This window comes from Phlebotomus papatasi, chromosome 2 (assembly GCF_024763615.1).
Source record: "Phlebotomus papatasi isolate M1 chromosome 2, Ppap_2.1, whole genome shotgun sequence".
NCBI lineage: Eukaryota > Metazoa > Arthropoda > Insecta > Diptera > Psychodidae > Phlebotomus > Phlebotomus papatasi.
In genome coordinates this window covers 100,281,486-100,301,249 of record NC_077223.1, presented here as the reverse complement: position 1 = coordinate 100,301,249, position 19,764 = coordinate 100,281,486, and the positions used below count along the sequence as shown (strand labels likewise).

The 19,764-nt window shown below is 34.8% G+C and overlaps 2 protein-coding genes across 2 annotated transcripts; one reads left to right on the top strand and one right to left on the bottom strand.

Annotated features, from left to right (window-relative positions):
* The first annotated feature begins 3,940 nt into the window (after positions 1-3,940).
* On the top strand, positions 3,941-9,220 carry LOC129800398 (eukaryotic translation initiation factor 2-alpha kinase 1-like). The gene is made up of 3 exons (XM_055844745.1): positions 3,941-4,151; positions 4,230-5,825; positions 9,116-9,220. Exon 2 carries the CDS (start codon positions 4,283-4,285, stop codon positions 5,816-5,818), a length of 1,536 nt encoding a protein of 511 aa, XP_055700720.1. The 5' UTR covers positions 3,941-4,151; positions 4,230-4,282; the 3' UTR covers positions 5,819-5,825; positions 9,116-9,220.
* Positions 9,221-11,567: 2,347 nt separating this feature from the next.
* On the bottom strand, positions 11,568-19,756 carry LOC129800408 (40S ribosomal protein S4). The gene is made up of 4 exons (XM_055844756.1): positions 19,678-19,756; positions 19,229-19,487; positions 12,838-13,107; positions 11,568-11,898 (listed from the first exon to the last, which is right to left on the bottom strand). Exons 1-4 carry the CDS (start codon positions 19,678-19,680, stop codon positions 11,642-11,644), a joined length of 789 nt encoding a protein of 262 aa, XP_055700731.1. The 5' UTR covers positions 19,681-19,756; the 3' UTR covers positions 11,568-11,641.
* Positions 19,757-19,764: the final 8 nt, after the last annotated feature.

Below are 19,764 nucleotides of genomic sequence, written 5' to 3'. Positions count from 1 at the left end.
ACTTTTGAGGAGGGTGAAATGCTATTCTTATGCATTTAGCACCTTTTTGTTGGCCTCTTGAGCTCCCGTTTGGAGTGGCTCTTGCAAATCTATGCAAATTGGCCAGCAAATGGGTGGAGATTCGCATATTTTGCCGCCAATTTATTATGTGGGGATTTATTGACTTGTATATCTTGCAGATTATGTGCATTCTTAATTCTCCTTTCTTTACCCATTCATCTTTTGTGGAGTGTTGAATGAATTTCTGACAACAAATCCAATTTATTTGATTTACTGTCGAGAAAAGGTGCAAGAAATGAGCTTAGTTCACTGCTCAAGACATGTTTAACCCAGAGATTAACCTTTCCTACTCGGGAATTAATTAGGATTAGGTTACTTACATGATGTGCATGAATTTATATTAGAATTAGAAAACATTTTGTTTATTTATATAATTTAAAAGAAATTGCAAAGCGTTCTAACTTTGCGTAATGTTCGAACTCAACAGATAGAGCTCTCGTGAATTAGTTTTCCACATAATCTTTTGGTGCTTACTAGTCTACTAGTGCTTAAATTGATTCACAAAACACAAAAGTATTTTAAAATCGAAAATTGGTAAATAAATGATAATTCTATAATGTTCTCGTGTAGGTCACAAGATTGTATGGAGAAAATTTGTAAATACGAGAGAGATAAGTCATTTACGGATATTGAACTGATTTCAAGACCTCTCCAAAAAATCCAAATTTATCCAAATCGGTTGAAAAATAGGCCCTCTCTAGATTGATCAAAATTTGACATTCAAAAAATCAGAAAACAAGAATATTTAAAAGCCAGTGATCAACCTACATCAGCTTATAGAGGTGTGATTCTTCATTGATAATTTGGATAGTAGCCAACTCGAACGATTATAATGCAAATTTGGTTTAATAATTCTTAAACCCTATGTAATTTATTATCGTTATTAATGAAAAAATTGGATGAGAAAAACATAAAAATGTCTGACAAACTTTGCAGTCAATTATCTTGGAATAATCCGAGAAAATCCACGACAAATTCTACTATCCCCGAAAATCCTTGAAATATTCGAGTGGTAACTGACGTTATGTAGAATTTTAAAGATTCAGGGAGATCACCTCTTTCCGGGGGCGTCAGTGGTGTTTCTCTCTTCAAGGACACGAAAAACACACAGGATTCTTTGCCAAAGCTTTCGACGCTGCAGTGCGCCTTCCTCAGTGGCTAAAAAGGAGGGTAATTTTTATTGGAGACTGTCATAAATTAAAAAACCAACAAAGATATGTATTCATTGAATCATTCCCAATAACCGTTTTTCAAAGTCAAAGACCAGAAGGATATTAGACAGCGCATTAATCAAGCGAATGGGGTCATGTTTGATCTCGTTGGAAAGGTCTTGGAATATTCTATAAAACTAAACCGGTTCCAATCGATTTTGAATCGGTAATGAATCGGTTCATAACCAATAAATAAAATTTTTATACGGAATCCAACTAAATTACTCCTGAGGAGTATTTTAGAAAATATTTTGAGTGATTATAAGTTGGTTCTAAACGGATGTGAACCGGTAATGAACCGGTTATTTACCGATAAGTAATTTTTATTTGAATTTAATTTTTATTACTCTTTAAACTATTTTGTGGAATCTATTGAGTGGTTTATGAATCGATTTAAATCGGTTATGTACCGGTAAATGGTAAATGATGCGAAAGTACTTTTGATGTAGGGGAAGTGCTTATAATTTTGGACAGTCTGCATATAAGCATCGATATTCTAAGTTTGAAGTGCCATATTTTCAATACTAATTGACTTTTCTTGTTACTCTCTTTTCAGAAGGATTGTTTAGAAACTTGGCAAGCTATTTATCATCTCATTTTTACTAAAATTAGTTTTAATACGTTTAAAAATGAATTGATATGTAGAGGTGAATTTGACTCTTATTTTGGACAACTTGGTTATTAATTTTTACAACTTGTCTGTAAATTTGGACAGATAATCCGCCTCAACAGGATGCCCATTGTTCTTCATTTTATGAACCAATCTTACCAAGTCCTCTTCCTGATCATGTAAGGGAAATGCAGAATGTCACAGAAGCCCGGAAACATTCCATATCATTCATTAAAGTGAGTTGACTTCGGTACTCCAAGTACGTGCGGATTCGCTCATTCCCTGCCCTTTCCGGGAGCCTTTCAAGGCATTTCTCACTGCATCTCTTTCGTAGAGATGATGCTCCTTCATTTCTCCAGGCATTTGTCCAGCCTAGTCATCACAAAAGCTAAAACTTCACGAAATTTCGTGAAAAAAACACCTGTCCAAAATAAGAATCATCACCTCACTGGTGAATGTCTTAAAAAATTTCCCATTTTTCACACGAAAAATATAATTCACAAGGCAAATCTCACTTCAGGTCAAATGTACAAATCATCAGTAACGTGAATCAACACAATATTCAATGAATATTCAATAATATCACTCAAAAACAGCGAACAAACTTTGTTAGTACTTCACCAAAACTAAATAAGACTGAAGTAAGCCACGAAGTTCTGTCATATTTCTCGTAAGCAATTGCTCACACTGAATTTTCAACAAAGCAATTTCAACTCAAATCATATTCAAATTTTAACGTATTTAGTGTTAAAATATTCCAAAAGGAACAAATATTTAGATAGAATTCATTATTCATCAAATATTGGAATAAAAATCCATCATTTTAATCAATTTATTTTTAGTGTCCAATGTTATCCTCAAAGTGTCCAAAATAAGAAACTGGACAAAATTAGAAGCATTTCCCCTATAGCATCTAACCCCTTTTTTGTGAAAGAAAAAAAATCGGAACAACACAAAATATTGATGAGCAATCACACCCTCCTTTAGTATACCCAAGAAGCAATTTTTTCTTAATATTGTCTTATAGAATTCCTTAAGTAAGGCACTATAGAACCAAAAATCTTTTCATTTGCTTATAACGCTCTTGGTTCCATCTCTGAGATTACTATAAGTAAAGTGGCGCACCCATAAGGACCTTAAAAGCTTCTATAGAAATTTCAAGAGCAAATTCTCACTTTAAGTTTCTTAAAAGTACACTAAAAGACTTGTTTAGTACTTGGTTCTATAGGGCAGCTATTTTGCTTCTTGGGTAAGGTCCTCCACCCTCAAAAAAAAATCAGCAATAAAAATGAAACCAATTAACACAACAAATAAAATGTCTTATATTTGGCCTTCGAAAAGCCAACAGAGTTTGATTCGGTGTACTTTTTGTCTCTATGAACGATAGGGACAAAAATAGCCCAAAAATTTAAATAATTTTTCTAGCAATACTAATGAGTGATAATTTTCAATCTAATCAAAAATATTATGTTTGAGTATGTAGTTTTTTCCCCAAAAGGGGTTTTTGCTTAAAAAAAAATTGAAAGTACAAAAAATATTTAAAATTAATTTTCATAATGAGAATTAAAAAATTCGTCATTTTTGAGCTTAAAAATTTACTATTATAGCAAATAGCTGGAGACTTTTAAAAAATATCCTAGATGCCTTCAACTTTCTACTTTGCAATTACGTACAAACATAAGGAAAAAGTAATTTTAGGTAATCAGGAAAAATAATTTTCTTTATGAGACACCGGTGTTCCAATCGTCCATAAAGGATTAAGGTCCTTCACCATTTAGTATAAAAATTATTAAGTAATTATCACATTCCTGAATAAAATTAATAAAGAGCAAAATAGTATTATACTTACAGATAAAAACCCTTTTGAATTTGCCCATAAATTGATTTTGTAATGTTCGGATCGTGCTTTTATAAACTAATCTATGCTTATCACTAGCTTTTTTGTGACTGTGTTGTACTTGTGTAGTACTAGTCAGTAATTTCTTCAGAGTGTGAGGCAAAAATTCCAGTGTGTGTGCAACAAGATCAGTTTTGCATCGATTGCGTCAGTAGTGTATAAAATTCATTCGAAGACGCTATCATCAGGGAAAGAAGTGAAATTAAAATAAAGAATTGTGGAAAAAATCATTGTTAATTTGGTGATTTATTAATCGGTATTGCAATCAGGACGTCGACCATCAAGGCTCTGAGGAAATATTCAGGAAAATATTCATATGGGAGTATTGTAATCCCTCAAAACAGCGCGAAAATTGGACTGTATCGTGAGCCGGGTCCGAATAACACGACATGGAAGTTTCTCGAACATCTCCGGCAATTTTAATTATTGTATTTTTATTTTTTTTTTGCAGTGACTGCTATCAATTCGGTGTAGATAAAAGAAACAAAGCATTGACCTTTTGAAATGGAGAAGAAAATTGGCAGACCGATTGGCTCACCTGTGCCGAAAAAGGGTGAATCCGGTTCTTGTAGGTATACAAAGGAATTTGATGAGATCAGTCAATTAGGAAGTGGTAATTATGGAAAGGTTTTCCTTGTCCGAAATCGTCTGGATAATATTAATTATGCTATTAAGAAGGTTTCCATAAAATCCTCCGATAAGAAAAAGATATTGTTGCACGTAAAGGAGGTGCACATACTTGCCAGGCTTAATCATCAAAACATTGTTTCCTACAAGACTGCCTGGATTAAATGGAATAAATCCTTGACATCAGCGCAAAATGCGAAAAGTGTCTCCATATCACAGGAAGTATCTACGGATAATACTTCCAGTGATTCTATCATTTTTGCTGATTCCAGTCGTACGACTTACAAATCCCAATCCTCGGGTAGCACTTGTAGGACTTTAAGCAGTGAGGATGAAGAACTGGATGATAAATTTTATTTTGCTACACTGTACATTCAGATGTCACTCTGCGATAAGACCCTTACAAGTTGGCTTAAAGATAGGAATAGTAATTTCCAAGAGAATCCCAGCATCAATTATAAGGATTTCTTTATTAAGGATTCTCTTTGCATTTTCAAGCAACTCACCAAGGGTCTCAATTACATTCATGAAATGAAAATTGTTCATCATGACATCAATCCCAACAATATTTTCATGAGCATGAACAATTACAATTGCAAGCATCCTATTGTCCAATTGGGAGACTTTGGACTGGCATCATATCGTCGGGAGCATTCCTCCAAAGGTGGTGCAATGGGAACTATACCGTACTCAGCACCCGAGCAACGACGACGTGGAGAAAGCTGTTACGAAAGTGACCTCTACAGCCTAGGAGTCATCTTCCTTGAACTTCTGATGCCCATCAATACTATAACGGAACTCATAGAAGTGATAGGTAAAGTTAAAATTCAGGAACAGTTGCAACAGCCATTCGATTCCTGTCTAAGATTTCGAAAAATCAAAAAACTAATCGGGCGTCTTCTGAGCGATGAGACAGAAAATCGACCCACAGCAAATTCAGTGATCAAGATCATTAAGTTTACTGCTATTGTCATGCAAGTAAATTGCGATCCGGATCTGAAGGTACTGAGAGAGAAGGACAGAACAATACGAATTCTCAAGGATCAGGTGAATGAACAGGCTAAAATGATCAAGAATTTAACAGAAGCAAGGAATGGAATTGCATGTGAAATGCCCTCTGGACCTAGGAGAACCTGGAATAGAGAAACCAGAGACTGGATCCTCCAGGAGCAAAATTCCACTGAGGCAGTATCCTCCAGGAGTAGCCTTCCCCCGGGGAGGTATACTCCAGGGAATGTATCCTGCAGGATCTGTATTCCCATGGAGCAGTCTACTCCTGGAACAGTATCCTCCAGGAGAAACATCCCCCCGGGGCAGTATCGCTCAGGAGCTGTATCTCCCAACACCTGTATTCTCCTGGAGCAGTATCCTTCAGAGGCTGTATCCTCAGCGTTCTTACAACAATTCTTTTAACGAGAATGTTACTTCTGTTTTAACAATAATTTTAATTCCTCGAACTCCAAGAGAGAGTAGTTTTCACAATCCATTTTCAAAATTGTCTTCAAAAAAGAGATGGCAAAGCGTCCCAGCTTTGCGGAATGCTCGAACTCACGAGATAGGCATAGGACTTACCGCGAATTACACAATAAAAAAATGTGTAAAATTTTACTACTATAGAAGTGCAAAAGCGATCATTTTAGTGTTACACTATTATAGTGTAAGGCCTTGTGTATTTCAACCAAAGTTTTTGAATTTTTAAACAAAAGTTGCGTAAAAATTCTTGAATTTCCTTTTAAGACGTATAATTCAGTCGAGATGCTTTTCATTGGGCAAAAGTCATATAGAACATCAAATATTTATATGCATAATAAGTATATCGTGAAGATCCGAGCATCAGATGTAATCATTTCGCATTAGGGCGAATCCAGAATACAGGAAAAAAAGCATTATAAATGTCTAAAAAGACAAAAAATCAAATCTTTGAAATGAAATGAAAATTCAACATAAACAGAATTAAACAATTTTTGAGTTTACACAAAAAAATTCAACAACTTTTAAATTCAACAAGGCCAAATTCAACATCTTAAAATGCAACAACTTTAAATTAAACAATTTTAAATTAAACACCTGTTCTGAATTTAACACTATAATAGTGGTGTGAAAGATTACACACTATAATAGTGTTATTTTTTTTACTGTGTAGTTTTTCTGCATAATCTTTTAGTATCACTTATCTACTAGAGATCAAATTGATTCATAAATAATTAATAATAATATTTATTACGCTTAAGCATACACGATTGATACAAAGTTCATTAAGCAATAAGGCATTAATTTTCTTGCGTCCGTCACCGTCTTAGCGTTGATGACCAGCCTCTAAAGCCAAACGGCGGAAATGCTTCTTCACAGGCTGTATAGTCTTTTTTCGTGATAACGATCTTTTAATTTTTTTATTGCTAATCAATAAGTAGTTACAAAAATTTACTTCAACATTAAAAAAGAATAGAGTATTAAAATAAATTGAAAAGGAGCGCAAGAAATTACACCAAAAGGAAGGTCCAAAAAGAGAAAAAGGATACGAAAAATTTGTACTTAACCAATTCATTACCGATGAAGACCGATGCATCCGGGTTCTAAAAGGGTTTTAAAACTGGGGCACCTTTGAAATTGGTATTTTTCACCTATTTTTAATTAAAATTAAGCCTTATTATGATATATTTTAGATCCACAAACAGATTGAGAATCTAAATTATATCACGATAAGGCTCATTTTTATTAAAAAAAAAAATGGTAAAAAATCCCAATTTCAAAGGTGCCCCATTTCCCCCTAAAATAATTTTTCAAAAAATCCAATAATTCAAAATGGCGAATATTCCGGTTATAGATATGTTTGGACGAAATTTTCGCCAGTACCAGCTCTAAAACATATCCAAAAATCATTGAAAAAGCTCGGGGCGTGGACCAATTTTTTGCAAAATTGGAAAAACCTCATTTTTGACCTATTTTTAAGGGATAGGGAACGTATGAAAGGGGAGGGGGGAAAGTAAGAAGGATGGGTACAAGATAATGTTATTTGAGGAGGGGTCATCGAAAACCGGAAGTTGATATCTATTACCGTTTAACCCTTTAACGACGAGACACTTTTTACGGACTGAAAATCAACAATGAAAATTAACCTTTAAGGACAAGTGGGACACCGGTATCCCAAAATCAAAAACATTTTTTTTGACTATAGAAAGTTGTTTTGTCCTCTATATAGTCCGAAAAAATGGTTTTTATTTTTGGGACACCGGTGTCCCATTCGTCCTCAAAGGGTTAAATTGAAAAACATAATCAATGATAAATCTTACTGTGTTATCACACTTGCACATTAAAATTTTGATGTGATTCACATTAATTGCCGCTGGTGAGAGACCAAATGTGTAATTTGTGTGTTTGTATCATTTTATATTCAAAATTTGATCTATTTGTTGATAAAAAGATAGACTTGGCCCGCAAAATTTGATATGAATTGATGTATAGCATTAATGCGAAAAATTAATACGATTTTCTCTTTAATTTTTTTAATGTGAAAAATATTTATGCTTTAGGTAAATTAGAACTTATTTTTGCAGGTCAAGTCCACTTCTTTATCAATAAATAGAAAAAACCCCAAATATTAAGTGGCATATTTGGACGCTCACTAGCGATAATTAATGTGAATCACATTAAAATTTTAATTTGCAAGTGTGATAATGCCATTATATCTACTCTTGGAAAGTCCAACAGAATCTGATTGGGTGTATTTTGTGCTTCTATGAACGATAGGGACAAAAATAACAGAAAAATTTAAATAATTTTTCTGACAATCCCAATGAACAATATTTTTCACTTAAATGAAAAATATTACGTATGAGTATTGTAGTTAATATTGCCAAAAAGGTTTTGCTTTAAAAAAACGGAAGTATAAAAAATAAATAAAATCAATTATGAATTTGAGAATTTAAAAATTCACCATTTTTTAGCTTAAATATTTACTACATAGCAAGTAAGTTAGAGACTTGCAAAAAATATTCTAGATTCCTTCAACCTTCTACTTTACAATTACGTACAGACATAAGAAAAAAAATAAGTTTAGGTAGTCAGAAAAAATTATTTTCTTTATGGGACACCGGTGTTCCAAACGTCCTTAAAGGGCTAAGCTCCAGAACAGTGACAAGTTGAAAAAAAAGACGATTATATAACTACTCTCTCTTTGAGTTCGAGCAGTAAAATAATATGGTGAGTGTACCAAATTTCGACCAGCTTGCAATTTCTCAAATTTCTATTATTTTTTTAGACTAACTTAATTTTAGGCCACGACACGATTACACTTGGCTCTTTGTTATCCGGGTGACAGCTGTCAAACTCTGGCGGTTGATGTATTCAAAACGATTTTTTAGGAAAGATGCAGTTTGTCAAGATGTGTTATTTTGATTTTATCTAAGTTTTTGACACACAATCGTGCTACAAAATGAAACATAAACACACCACAAAAAAATCTGTTGTTTTTCGACAGAAAACAAAGTTCCACAGAAGGAAATATAAAAAAACGTTGACCAGATTAAAAAAATTAAAATGTCATTTGTCCCCCAATCAGCCGGATAACGAAGAGTCGAGTGTAATAATAAAACCGAAATTTGGTACACTTTTATCCTAAAACATTTTATTGCAAATAAAATAAAATAGGAAAATTCTTTTTCAATATTTAAAAAATCAGAATGATGAAAGAGCTCTTGTACTTTTCCGCAGGCTCTTAAGGCAGACCCTTAATAGACAAAAGAGAATGCTGTTACATGAATACGCATTCTAATCAAATTGTATAAGATTGTGGGTCTAATAAAGCAATTAATCTACTCTAAACCCTCGTCTTTACATTACAACCCACATCAGTATGGGTGTTAATTGAAGAATTTTAAAAAAAATCAAAAAATGACATCACCGCTACCTTTTGTAGATACTGCACTGGCTTCTCCCTTTGAGTCTCCTAAAGGACAGTGAATGAGGAATTCCAAGCTACGCGTAAGTATGGCTTCGAACACTTTATATTTTTCACATATTTCTTTAAGGGAGTAGCCTGAATTAGTAGGCCAAAAATTATGAATTTCATGAAATTCTCGGCATATGTTTATACATATTTTATGTGCTAAAATTATTTTATTCGAAAAAAATACAAAATGTTAGTCCGCCATTTTGTATTTTGACATTAATTGCTTTCAATTATTTATTTTCACATTAATTGCCGCTGGTGAGAGACCAAATGTGTAATTTGTGTGTTTGTATCATTTTATATTGAAAATTTGATCTATTTGTTGATAAAAAGGTAGACTTGGCCCGCATAATTTGATATAAATTGATTTATAGCATTAAAGCGAAATATTAATGCGATTTTCTCTTTAATTTTTTAATGTGAAAAATATTTATGCTTTAGGTAAATTTAAACTTATTTTTGCAGGCCAAGTCCACTTCTTTATCAATAAATAGAAAAAACCCCAAATATTAGGTGACTCAAAGACACAAATAACATATTTGTACGCTCACAAGCGACAATTAATGTGAATCACATTAAAATTTTATGTGCAAGTGTGATAACGCCGTTATTGAATCCAGAAAAGCAATTCCTCTGTACACGGTAAAAAATTTCAGCAGGTATTTGTTCAAAAATTAGCTCGTCTACGGACACCCAAATTTTTGGAACAAATTTATATCAATTTTGGACAAATTTGTATATATTTGGAATAAAAATGTTTTCTTCAGATACAATTTTGATTCAAAAATATTTGTTCCAAAGTAAATTTATTCCAATACTTCGGTCAGTGGCCAAAAGTTTTTACCGTGTAGTTATTGCAATCCAGTCTGTCTCCTTTCTTGTATACTGGGACAATTGTGGCCATGATTCAGTCACTGGGAATCTTCTGCGACTCCCAGACTTTCTGGCTAAGACCGTAAACACGATTATGCAGCCCCTTTCCTCCATATTTTACCAGTTCTGCCGGGATATTATCCTCTGTTGGAGCTTTATAGTTTTTCAAGTTTTGAATGTCTATAGCAACCTCCGTCCAGTTCGGAGCCTCCTCTCGGTGGCCCTTTTACTCCCCCCCCCCACATCCCCCGAAGCAGATTGTACTACTTTCAGGAGACCCTTGAGGAATTATTCCCTCAATGCCGGACTGTTAATACTTAGTATATAATTCCTTATTAGCGTCCATTATGGACCTTTTAGAAAATACATTAGTTCTTATGCTCAACGCACAATAAACTTTGTTTTGTAAACATGTTTTTGACATTTCAATGAGAATGAATGAAACAGAGATCTAGTCATCTCGCTCTCTCACACAGGAAATTATGAAAACACGTTTACAAACAAAAGTTATTGTGCGTTGGGCATTACACTGACAACATCGGTATTTTTTGTTTGAGTCCAAACTTCACAAATATTCTTAGTTTTTTCTATACTACTCTTTTATTTCTTTTACAAAATCCTTGTATTATGTTCTAATCGCTATAATTTTAATGTTTCCATCGTTCGAACCTCCGTTCTTTTCTGTTTGCTCCACATCGGTATAGCCTGTTTTTTTTCTTTCCCAATATTCTCTGTTCCACCATTTACATTTTACGTTTTCCTGATAAAACTTTATTTTCCTGTTTCTACACAAATTTTTTTTGTCCCCCGAAGCAGATTGTACTACTTTCAGGAGACCCTTGAGGAATTATTCCCTCAATGCGGACTGTATTATAATACTTAGTATGGAACTAGTATGCACCAAAAACACCTTAAATATTTTTTCCGGATTCATCCCTGGACTTTCAAGCAATGAAAGGTCGCTTGCAATGAATCTCAGCTACCATAAACTTATTTGGCTTCCCACTACATTCTTTTTATCAAAGATATCCAAGAAGACAGCTTAATGTTTTGATTAAGCTGCTCATGCGTTGTTTTAGCAATTTCGCGTTTAATCAAATTGCATTATTCTGATAGAATTTCAACATAAATTCTTATGATTTATTGCTTTTCCTCCAAGTTCTCTTCAAATACCATTGACTTACCCTTTGCTGAAATTCCTCCATTAACGTGTTAGGTCACATTCACCCTCCAGAATCCGCACGAAATTCCCTGAAAGATCACTCCAAATTTCTTTTGAAATCACAAGAATCACGAAATTATCTTTAAGAGCTGTAAAGTAAAACGAGTAAAACCCAAAAGTTTCTCCTCAATTCTTTTATTCAAAAAGACCTCCACAGAGATTAGGTGATGAGATCACCAGAAATTGCGGATGTTTAGTGGGCAGCCTTGGCCGCGAGCCTCTTGTCGCGCTCCTCGGCGATGCTCAGCTTCACGCCCTTGCCCTTCGGCAGCGAGATGTACGTCTTGGCGCCCTTTCCAATGATAAACACATTGGAAAGACGCGTGGCGAACATATGACCTTGACTATCCTTAATGTGGACAATGTCAAAAGATCCTGGATGTCTCTCGCGATTCACCACAGTTCCCACACGACCCAAATTGCGTCCTCCAGTGATCATGCACAGATTTCCTGCGGGAAAATTTGCTTTTCAGGGAAAGTTCTCAACTTTGAAAATTTTCTTTGGGAAATGCCACTTTTAGCCGTTGTTTCTCCTTCACCTCAGAGCCCTCTCTTGGAAGGGCCTTTAACAGTGGTTCAGGAAACTTTTTCTCTTGGTCATCTTAGGATACCCTTGTCCAGTGGCTCAAACATTGGCTTTCCGGACAAAGGAGAGTCTCAGAGACCGGATCAGTAAACTTTTATTAGGGATTGGCGCTATGCAACTTGAAACTTTGATATCAATTTGCTTCTGCGCCTGGAATCTAGGCAAGACTGTTTTGTCTGTTCTTTAATACTTAGGCGATCATAGCTCAGAATCTACTGAACCGATTGAATTCTTCACTGAGGAACAGTGAAAGGTCTTCGAATTGTTGATAATTTTCTAGAATTAGTGAAGATTGTAAAACCAACACCAGGAGCGCTGTAATCTCTTATGTGTCACTTCTGACACATAAGAGACTACAGCGCCTCTGGTGTAGGTTCTACAAACTTCACTAGTTCTAGAAAATTATCGACAATTCCAAGACCTTTCACTTTCCCTCAATGAAGAATTAAATCGGTTCAGTAGGATCTGAGCTATCATCACTTAAACACCAAAAATCTGAAAAATGGTTCTACCTAGAACACGGGCGTAAAGGCAAACAGAAATCAAAATTTTCATCATTTTCAAAAATTGAACAAATAAAATGTACTTCAAATAGGTAAATACTGAAATGCATCGTAAGAATCCTTTCGTTAGAGAAAGGTTTCAGTGAATTCCAGCGACCGTATATGAAGTCAATTAATTTCTCTTGGCCAGCTATTGACTCCCCAAAAGTGACTTTTCGTCACAAGGAGAGCTTCGATGTGGCCGAAATCCTGCCTTAGGGAAAAAAACCAAGAAAAAATAGAAACAAACTTCCCACTAACCTGAATCGAATTTAATGTGATCGGTGATCTTGGAGGTGGCAATGTCCAGCTGAATGGTGTCGTTGACCTTGATCAGGGGATCTGGGTAGCGAATGGTGCGTCCGTCGTGAGTGACCAAGAAGGGAATGTTCTTGGGACCAACCTGCACTTTGCGCACCTTGCAGAGCTTGTACTTGGCCTCTTCGGCCGAGATGCGATGGATGGTGAAACGTCCCTTGACGTCATAGATCAACCGGAAGAACTCTCCGGTCTTCTCAATTGACACAACATCTGCAAGTCCAAAGTAATAGGCCGACGATGAGTTTAGTTAAACTTGAACCAATTGTCGGAGTTATTTGAAATTCAAGGAATATTGCATCAGCCATTTTGAAATATTTCGATTTAAACCCCTAACCCTTGGATATCTCACTTCTTAGATAAAGGAAGAACAACTTCCGAAGAGATCTCGACTTTGACATTTCGTGTTCGAAAAGTGTTCGAAACTTTATCGGATTTCTAGAAATTGCCTAGAATGATAAGGACTGAGAGAAGGCCGTCAAACACGAAAAATTGATCTTCGAAATTTCGATATCGAATATTTCTAAATTTGAATTTTCGACATCACTGAAATTTCAGAATTTTGTAGCTTGCTCTGGGACTTTTCCCAAGGATAGGTCATACAGTCGCACACCCCAGTGAGCCCAAAGAGAAGTATATTTTGATTCTCCAATAGTGTCTTGGATAAAAGGTAAATGGAACTCTATTTGCACAAAAATTCGTTGAATTTCGAATTTTCATACTAAATTTTCGAACAAGGTAGGGAAAATTTATCAAATATCACACTAAAAAGCTGGCAAAAGAGTTACTGAGTGATTATGGAATGATTAAATACTGGGGCAAGAACAGTAAACATCGTTGTTCTGTTTTTTCCTCACAACAATGTGAAAACCGTCACATTTTGACACTTGAGCACTTCGAAATTCGAATAGGATGTAACTTCCAGCCACCTTGCGAAAGTATTAAGAAGTAAGAAACTTTCTGTACAGAAGTAGATCTTGAAAAATTCGAAAATCTATTTGAAGATCCAAAAAAGAGACTTTCTTACTTCTTAATACTTTTGTAAGGTGGCGGAAGTTACATCCTGTTCGAATTTCGAACTGCTCAAGTGTCAAAATGTGACGGTCTTCACATTGTCGTGAGGAAAAAACAGAACAACGACATTTACTGTTGTTGTCCCATTATTCAGTCACTCCATAATCACTGAGTAACTCTTTTGCCAGCTTTTTAGTGTGATATTTGATAAATTTTCCCCACCTTGTTCGAAAATTTAGTATGAAAATTCGAAATTGAATTTGAATTCTTCGAACTTCAACGACTTTTTGTGCAAATAGAGTTCCATTTACCTTTTATCCAAGACACTATTGGAGAATCAAAATCTACTTCTGTTTGAGCCCAAAGTCTCTTTTTTGAATCTTAAATAGATTTTCGATTTTTCAAGATCTACTTCTGTACGGAAAGAGTCGGTTTTATATGAGCCCAGCTAAAAGATGACCGAAGTATGATTTCAAATAACCTTTTTGTTCTAATTCCTAACTGTCAAAATTTAATTATTGGCAACGCAAATGGAAGAATAATATAACACTTTCAGAACTTCTAATATTCGTACAACCGTCATTATGACGTTAAAATTGTAAAATCGGTTTTCGAAATTTCGATATCGAACGTCTAAAAGTTGTCTGTCCAGATTTCGATGAAATTTCAATATGCGGAAGCTTCTTTTTTCTTCGTATGATAAAAAAAAAGAAATGGTATGTTGTTGTCCAAGTGGTATCCTTTTCAACAATTCGTAGACAACCCTAACTACGTGTCCATCCGATTTATAAACGATTAAAATTTAATCGAACCATACATTTGTGATGTTTTTAACCATTTCGAAAATTTTCTTTTCGATATTTATCTTCTGTGATCAAACTACGAATTATTTCAAAATCGAATTTGCATAAATACTGAGTTGCAAAACTCTTCAAGATTTCCTGGAAAGTATTGCACAGATACAATAAACTTATCTAGGCTTATCATTGTTTTACTTTCTGTTATACCTATTTTACAATGTGGTCTTTAATTTTGAATTAAGTAACCATAAACTGACAAATATTTGCAAACAAAGAAGATATCTCAGGATATAAATATTAATATGAACTGAATTAATGTTTATTTCATTTGTCAAATTGCGAAAAAAAAATGCAAATTAAGAAGATATTATGCTTCCCCTGATAAGACTATAAAATGGGAGATTTTTCTTGCACTCCAAGTATTTCTGCATCTACGTTCATTGAAAGAAGTTTTCCCAGTTCTGACAGCTTTTTCAACCTAAATTGAGAACCTAGAAGACTAACGATGAAGATTACTCTACTGATCATCTGCATTATCGGAACGATGGTATCACTGGCGAATACGGAAGGTTCTTGTCCGATTTGGGATATCTGCAGATGGTATTGTAATCTACCAGGATTACCAGAGTCACACAGAAGTTGCTGCCAGAGCATTTTAGATATTTGTTGCCCAAGGAATATCAACAACTTACAACATTGTTTTGATATATGCAGATGTACTTTACCAATTTTTTAAAAAAAATACTTTGACCAAAAAAATTACTCCAAATTCAAAACTTTTGAGTATTTTGAATGTCAATAAAAAATATTTTGAATTATTTTGACTATTATCAATTTCTAACTCGTAGTTAAATGAAGAGATTTTAGTATTAGTCCGTTTTCTGCTAAAGGTCTAGAAGTCGAACGGTAAGAGATATTAACTATCGGTCTTTAATGCCCCTAGAGGCGTTTCTATCACTATTTCTCTAAAAAGTTTCACCCAAAAAGCACGGAAAAATGAAAAATGGAAATTTCTCCTGTCTCTCCTGAACAAATTTTAAATCATTACTGTTCTCAAGTGCTTCTGCATTATCGACTTGTCTTTCTGTTAGTCCCTAGAGAAAACAGGCAAGACAGGAGCCAACACAGAAAGAAGTCGATTACGCCGAAGCACTTGAAAAAAATCATGTGCTAAAAAAATGTGCAGAAGACAGATTTACTTTATTCATTAGAACATCACCATAATTTCCATGCCCGAAAAACGAACCGAAGAAACACGAAAAAAGTTTCAAGTAATGCGTAATGGTGCTATTCGAATGAAAAATGAAGAGGAAATCTTCCTTCTGAACATTTTTTAGTACATGACTGTTCTCAAGTGGTTCTGCAAAATCGTTTTTCGCTGGGTTTGTTCCTGCCTCTACTGTTTGCCCGGTTTCCCAGTTCTCGCAGTGATCAAAAACCATCAAAGAGTTAATAGAAGAAGCAATACAGAGAAGTCGATTATACAGAAGCACATGAGAACAGTCATGTACTAAAAAAAAATGTTTTTCCCCTTTTTATGTTTTATTGGAATAGCAGCATGAATAGCTTCTCCAAATGCGAAACGTTTCAAGAAACGCGGAACGTATACAAGAAATACAGAAACGTCTCTATAAATGCGAAATCGTTTTTAGAAACTCAGTCATGGAGATCAGAATGTTTTTTTATTAGAAAAACATTCTCAAGAAACATAGGCACCTCTAAAAAGGGCGGAATACCTTCCAAGTTATACAAAGGTTCTAAGGCACACAAAAATGTTTGTAAAAAAGTGAGAAATTTAAAAGACACAAAACGCGTTTACAAAAAACACGAAAACGTTCCTAAAAACGCAGAAGCAAGTTCAAAGGGCATAGATTTCTGGCAATCGAGAAACGAATCGAAAAAACCACGAAAGCATTTCAAAAAATGCGTACAGTGCTGTATTCCAATGAAATATAAAAATCTTTCTTCTGATGAGTTTTTTAGTACATGACTGTTCTCAAGTGCTTCTGCGTTATCGACTTTTCTTTGTGCTAATCCAAATCTATAAATTAATATTTCTGACTGCTACTCCATCAAAAAATTAAAAGCAAAACCCTTTCTCCTGGAGAGTTAGTTTAGTACATGACTGTTCTTATAAAAGATTTCCCAGAAAAAACAATGCAAGCCATTGAGAGGAGGCATCGACCTCGAGGCAGACCTAGGACAAGGTGGCTGAATCAAGTTCAAAATCTTGCCTTGGAGCGCCTCGAGTTTGTACCCGAACATCTTCCTAAAGTAGCGAAGGATCGACAAAGGTGGGCTGCTAAACTAGACATCATGTTCCTGCGACCCCAATATGGATAAGCAGAATAAACGGTTGAAAATGATAATGATGACTGTTCTCAAATGCTTCTATATTATTGACTTTCCCTTGTGTTGATTCCTGTCTCGAGTGTTTGCCCAATCCTCTCCGTGTTCTAAAACCACCAAGCAGTCGTGACATGAACCAACACAGAGAAAGGTCGATAATGCAGAAGCATTTCAGAACAATCATGTACTAAATCAAACCTGTGAGATAACAGACAGATATACTGGTAGCACTAATCCCGCCCATTCACGGTGCCATGATAAATATTTTTGCGCCAAAAAGACATAACAGACATAAAAACTCATATACAGTAGAGTTCCTCAAATTTGAACTCCACAAATTTGAACGGCAGTTGAGTTCAAAATGTAAAATTTGAGGTTATGTGAAGAAAGTTTTGCGTGGAGTGCCATTTTTCTCTGATGTTTCCTCAATATTATCGTATTATATTAACTTCCGCAATAAATTCCATCTATTTCACAATAAATTACATTGATATATTCTCTAAAGTTGTTTATCTTAATTTAGGGAAAGTAAATTTCACATGAATTCCATTATGTTTTTGAAAATATTGTTCAAATTTGCGGAGTGAGAAATGTCATCTATACCCCCCAAATGTTCAAATTTGAGGAACTCTACTGTAGAAAGAAATTGTCTTCTTGATATTTTTGTCGGAAGACGGATAGCTGTTCACTACACACCCTTTTACTTGAATCTTGCAGAAATACAAAGAAATTAAATGCAAATTTCACTTCAAATGGAAAGTTCTTAAATCTCGCGCAATTCAACTGTGAGAGAGAGATAGAGACACAAATAGCTCATTTGACAAACGTCTGGCGGCGCTGCGGTTGCAAAAAATCTCTGAAATGTGACAAAATATTTTCTTCTCTATTTTATCCTTATTAGCAGGTCGTGTCCCTTCTTGTAATATGTACTTTTGCATTCCTTATTAACCAAAATAGTGCTGAACAAAAGGATTTTTCTCAAACCTATCCTGAATTTTGGGACAGCTCAAAAGAATATGAGTCTTCCAGCTCAAAATTTCATCCCAATGTTTTTGTTGTAATATCGACAATTATTCACAATTAACCCAAATAACTGTATTCAACTAAATTATTAAAAGGATTTTCTTGTGAAAATGATTTAACTCTAAAACATTAAACAATTTTCACATTAAAAAAACCTCTCATTTTCTCTACGTGAATTTTCGGGGCATTTCGAAAAATGCCAACCAGGTACCACCAAATTAACTTCGGCTTTTCTTTTAGCTCAGGTCTGTACTAAATAATTCTCCAGGAGTTTTTTTTTCATTTTTTTGTTGCTCTTCAAGTTTTAATGAAATAATACGCCAGAAACAGAAATTCATAAATTTAGATTATACATTTCTAATTCAATTTTAATTACTTCTTGCTCCGGCACACCTTTTAGATCAGGAAAATTTCATAAAGTCGAAATTCGCATCCCTTTCTTTCTCAAAACTATTGCATATGTCTATCTCACTCTTTTGCACTCTTCTTCTTATTTTAAACATCACAACAAATTCAATTTAGTTCAAACGAATTTTAAGTGCGAGGGAAGAAGATAAATATATGCAAAACTTTTAAGAAAGAAAGGGATGTGAATTTTGATTTCATGAAATTTTACTGATCTAAAAGGTGTACCAGAGCTATTCGGTTTAAAAAGAAAATAATTCATGTTATTTCCATCCGAGATTTCTATCTTAATTCATTTGCTCGCAATTAATCTTTGAAAAGAGAATGCAAGTGAAAAGTATTTTCTTTTGGATTTTAAAGCTTTTTAGCGCATTTTATTAATAAAATAAACTCGTTATCTGACTTTAAAGATCATCCAAAGTTCTTCTATTCCTAACTAGAGGGAGATAAAATTGATAACATGAAGCATTTGTTTGCATGATGCATATGCTTCATCAGTTGCAAGTACAAAAAACTTCAAGGCTTAGCATTTCCTCCTTAAAAATACCCCAGAAATTGAAAAACCTTGTCCTCCACAGTGAGAAGATGCCCAGAAATCCATCTGGGCATGGCAAAAGTGGAAAATGTTTATCTATCGAGATGAAAAAAAAATTCGCCGGAAGGTGGAATGTCCCTCTCGGCAAAGTCTCTTCTCGAAGCAAAACTTTAGCCATTTCCGGATAGAAAAAAATCTTGGGACTTACCCATGAATCCAGCAGGGAAGTTGGGGTCTGTGCGCACCTTCCCGTCCACTTTGATGAGGCGCTGCATGACGATCTTGGTGACTTCGGTTTTGGTCAGGGCGTACTTTAGTCGGTTCCTCAGGAAGATCACCAATGGCAGAGACTCCCGCAACTTGTGGGGTCCCTGGGATGGACGAGGGGCGAATACACCCCCCAATTTGTCCAACATCCATGCTTTTGGGGCATTGAGGCGCTTCAAATGCTTTTTAGGGCCACGAGCCTGAAAAGTGACAATAGAAAAGTAGGGTTAGGTACACAAGCCACCAGAAATCGGGCATTTTCTCGCGATATAGTAGATTATAAGAATCCATTTTGCAGTGAAATTGTGCTGGGATGATTAATCTCCAGAATTTAAGTAATTTCACATTTGGAAAACGCAGAAAATCACAGAAAAACGAGAGAAAACTCACCATGTTTGTCACGTTTTCAGGAAAATATCTGAGAGAAAGACTGCATGCAAGTAAATTGCCGGGCTGCCAGATTCAAAATCTGCAGAT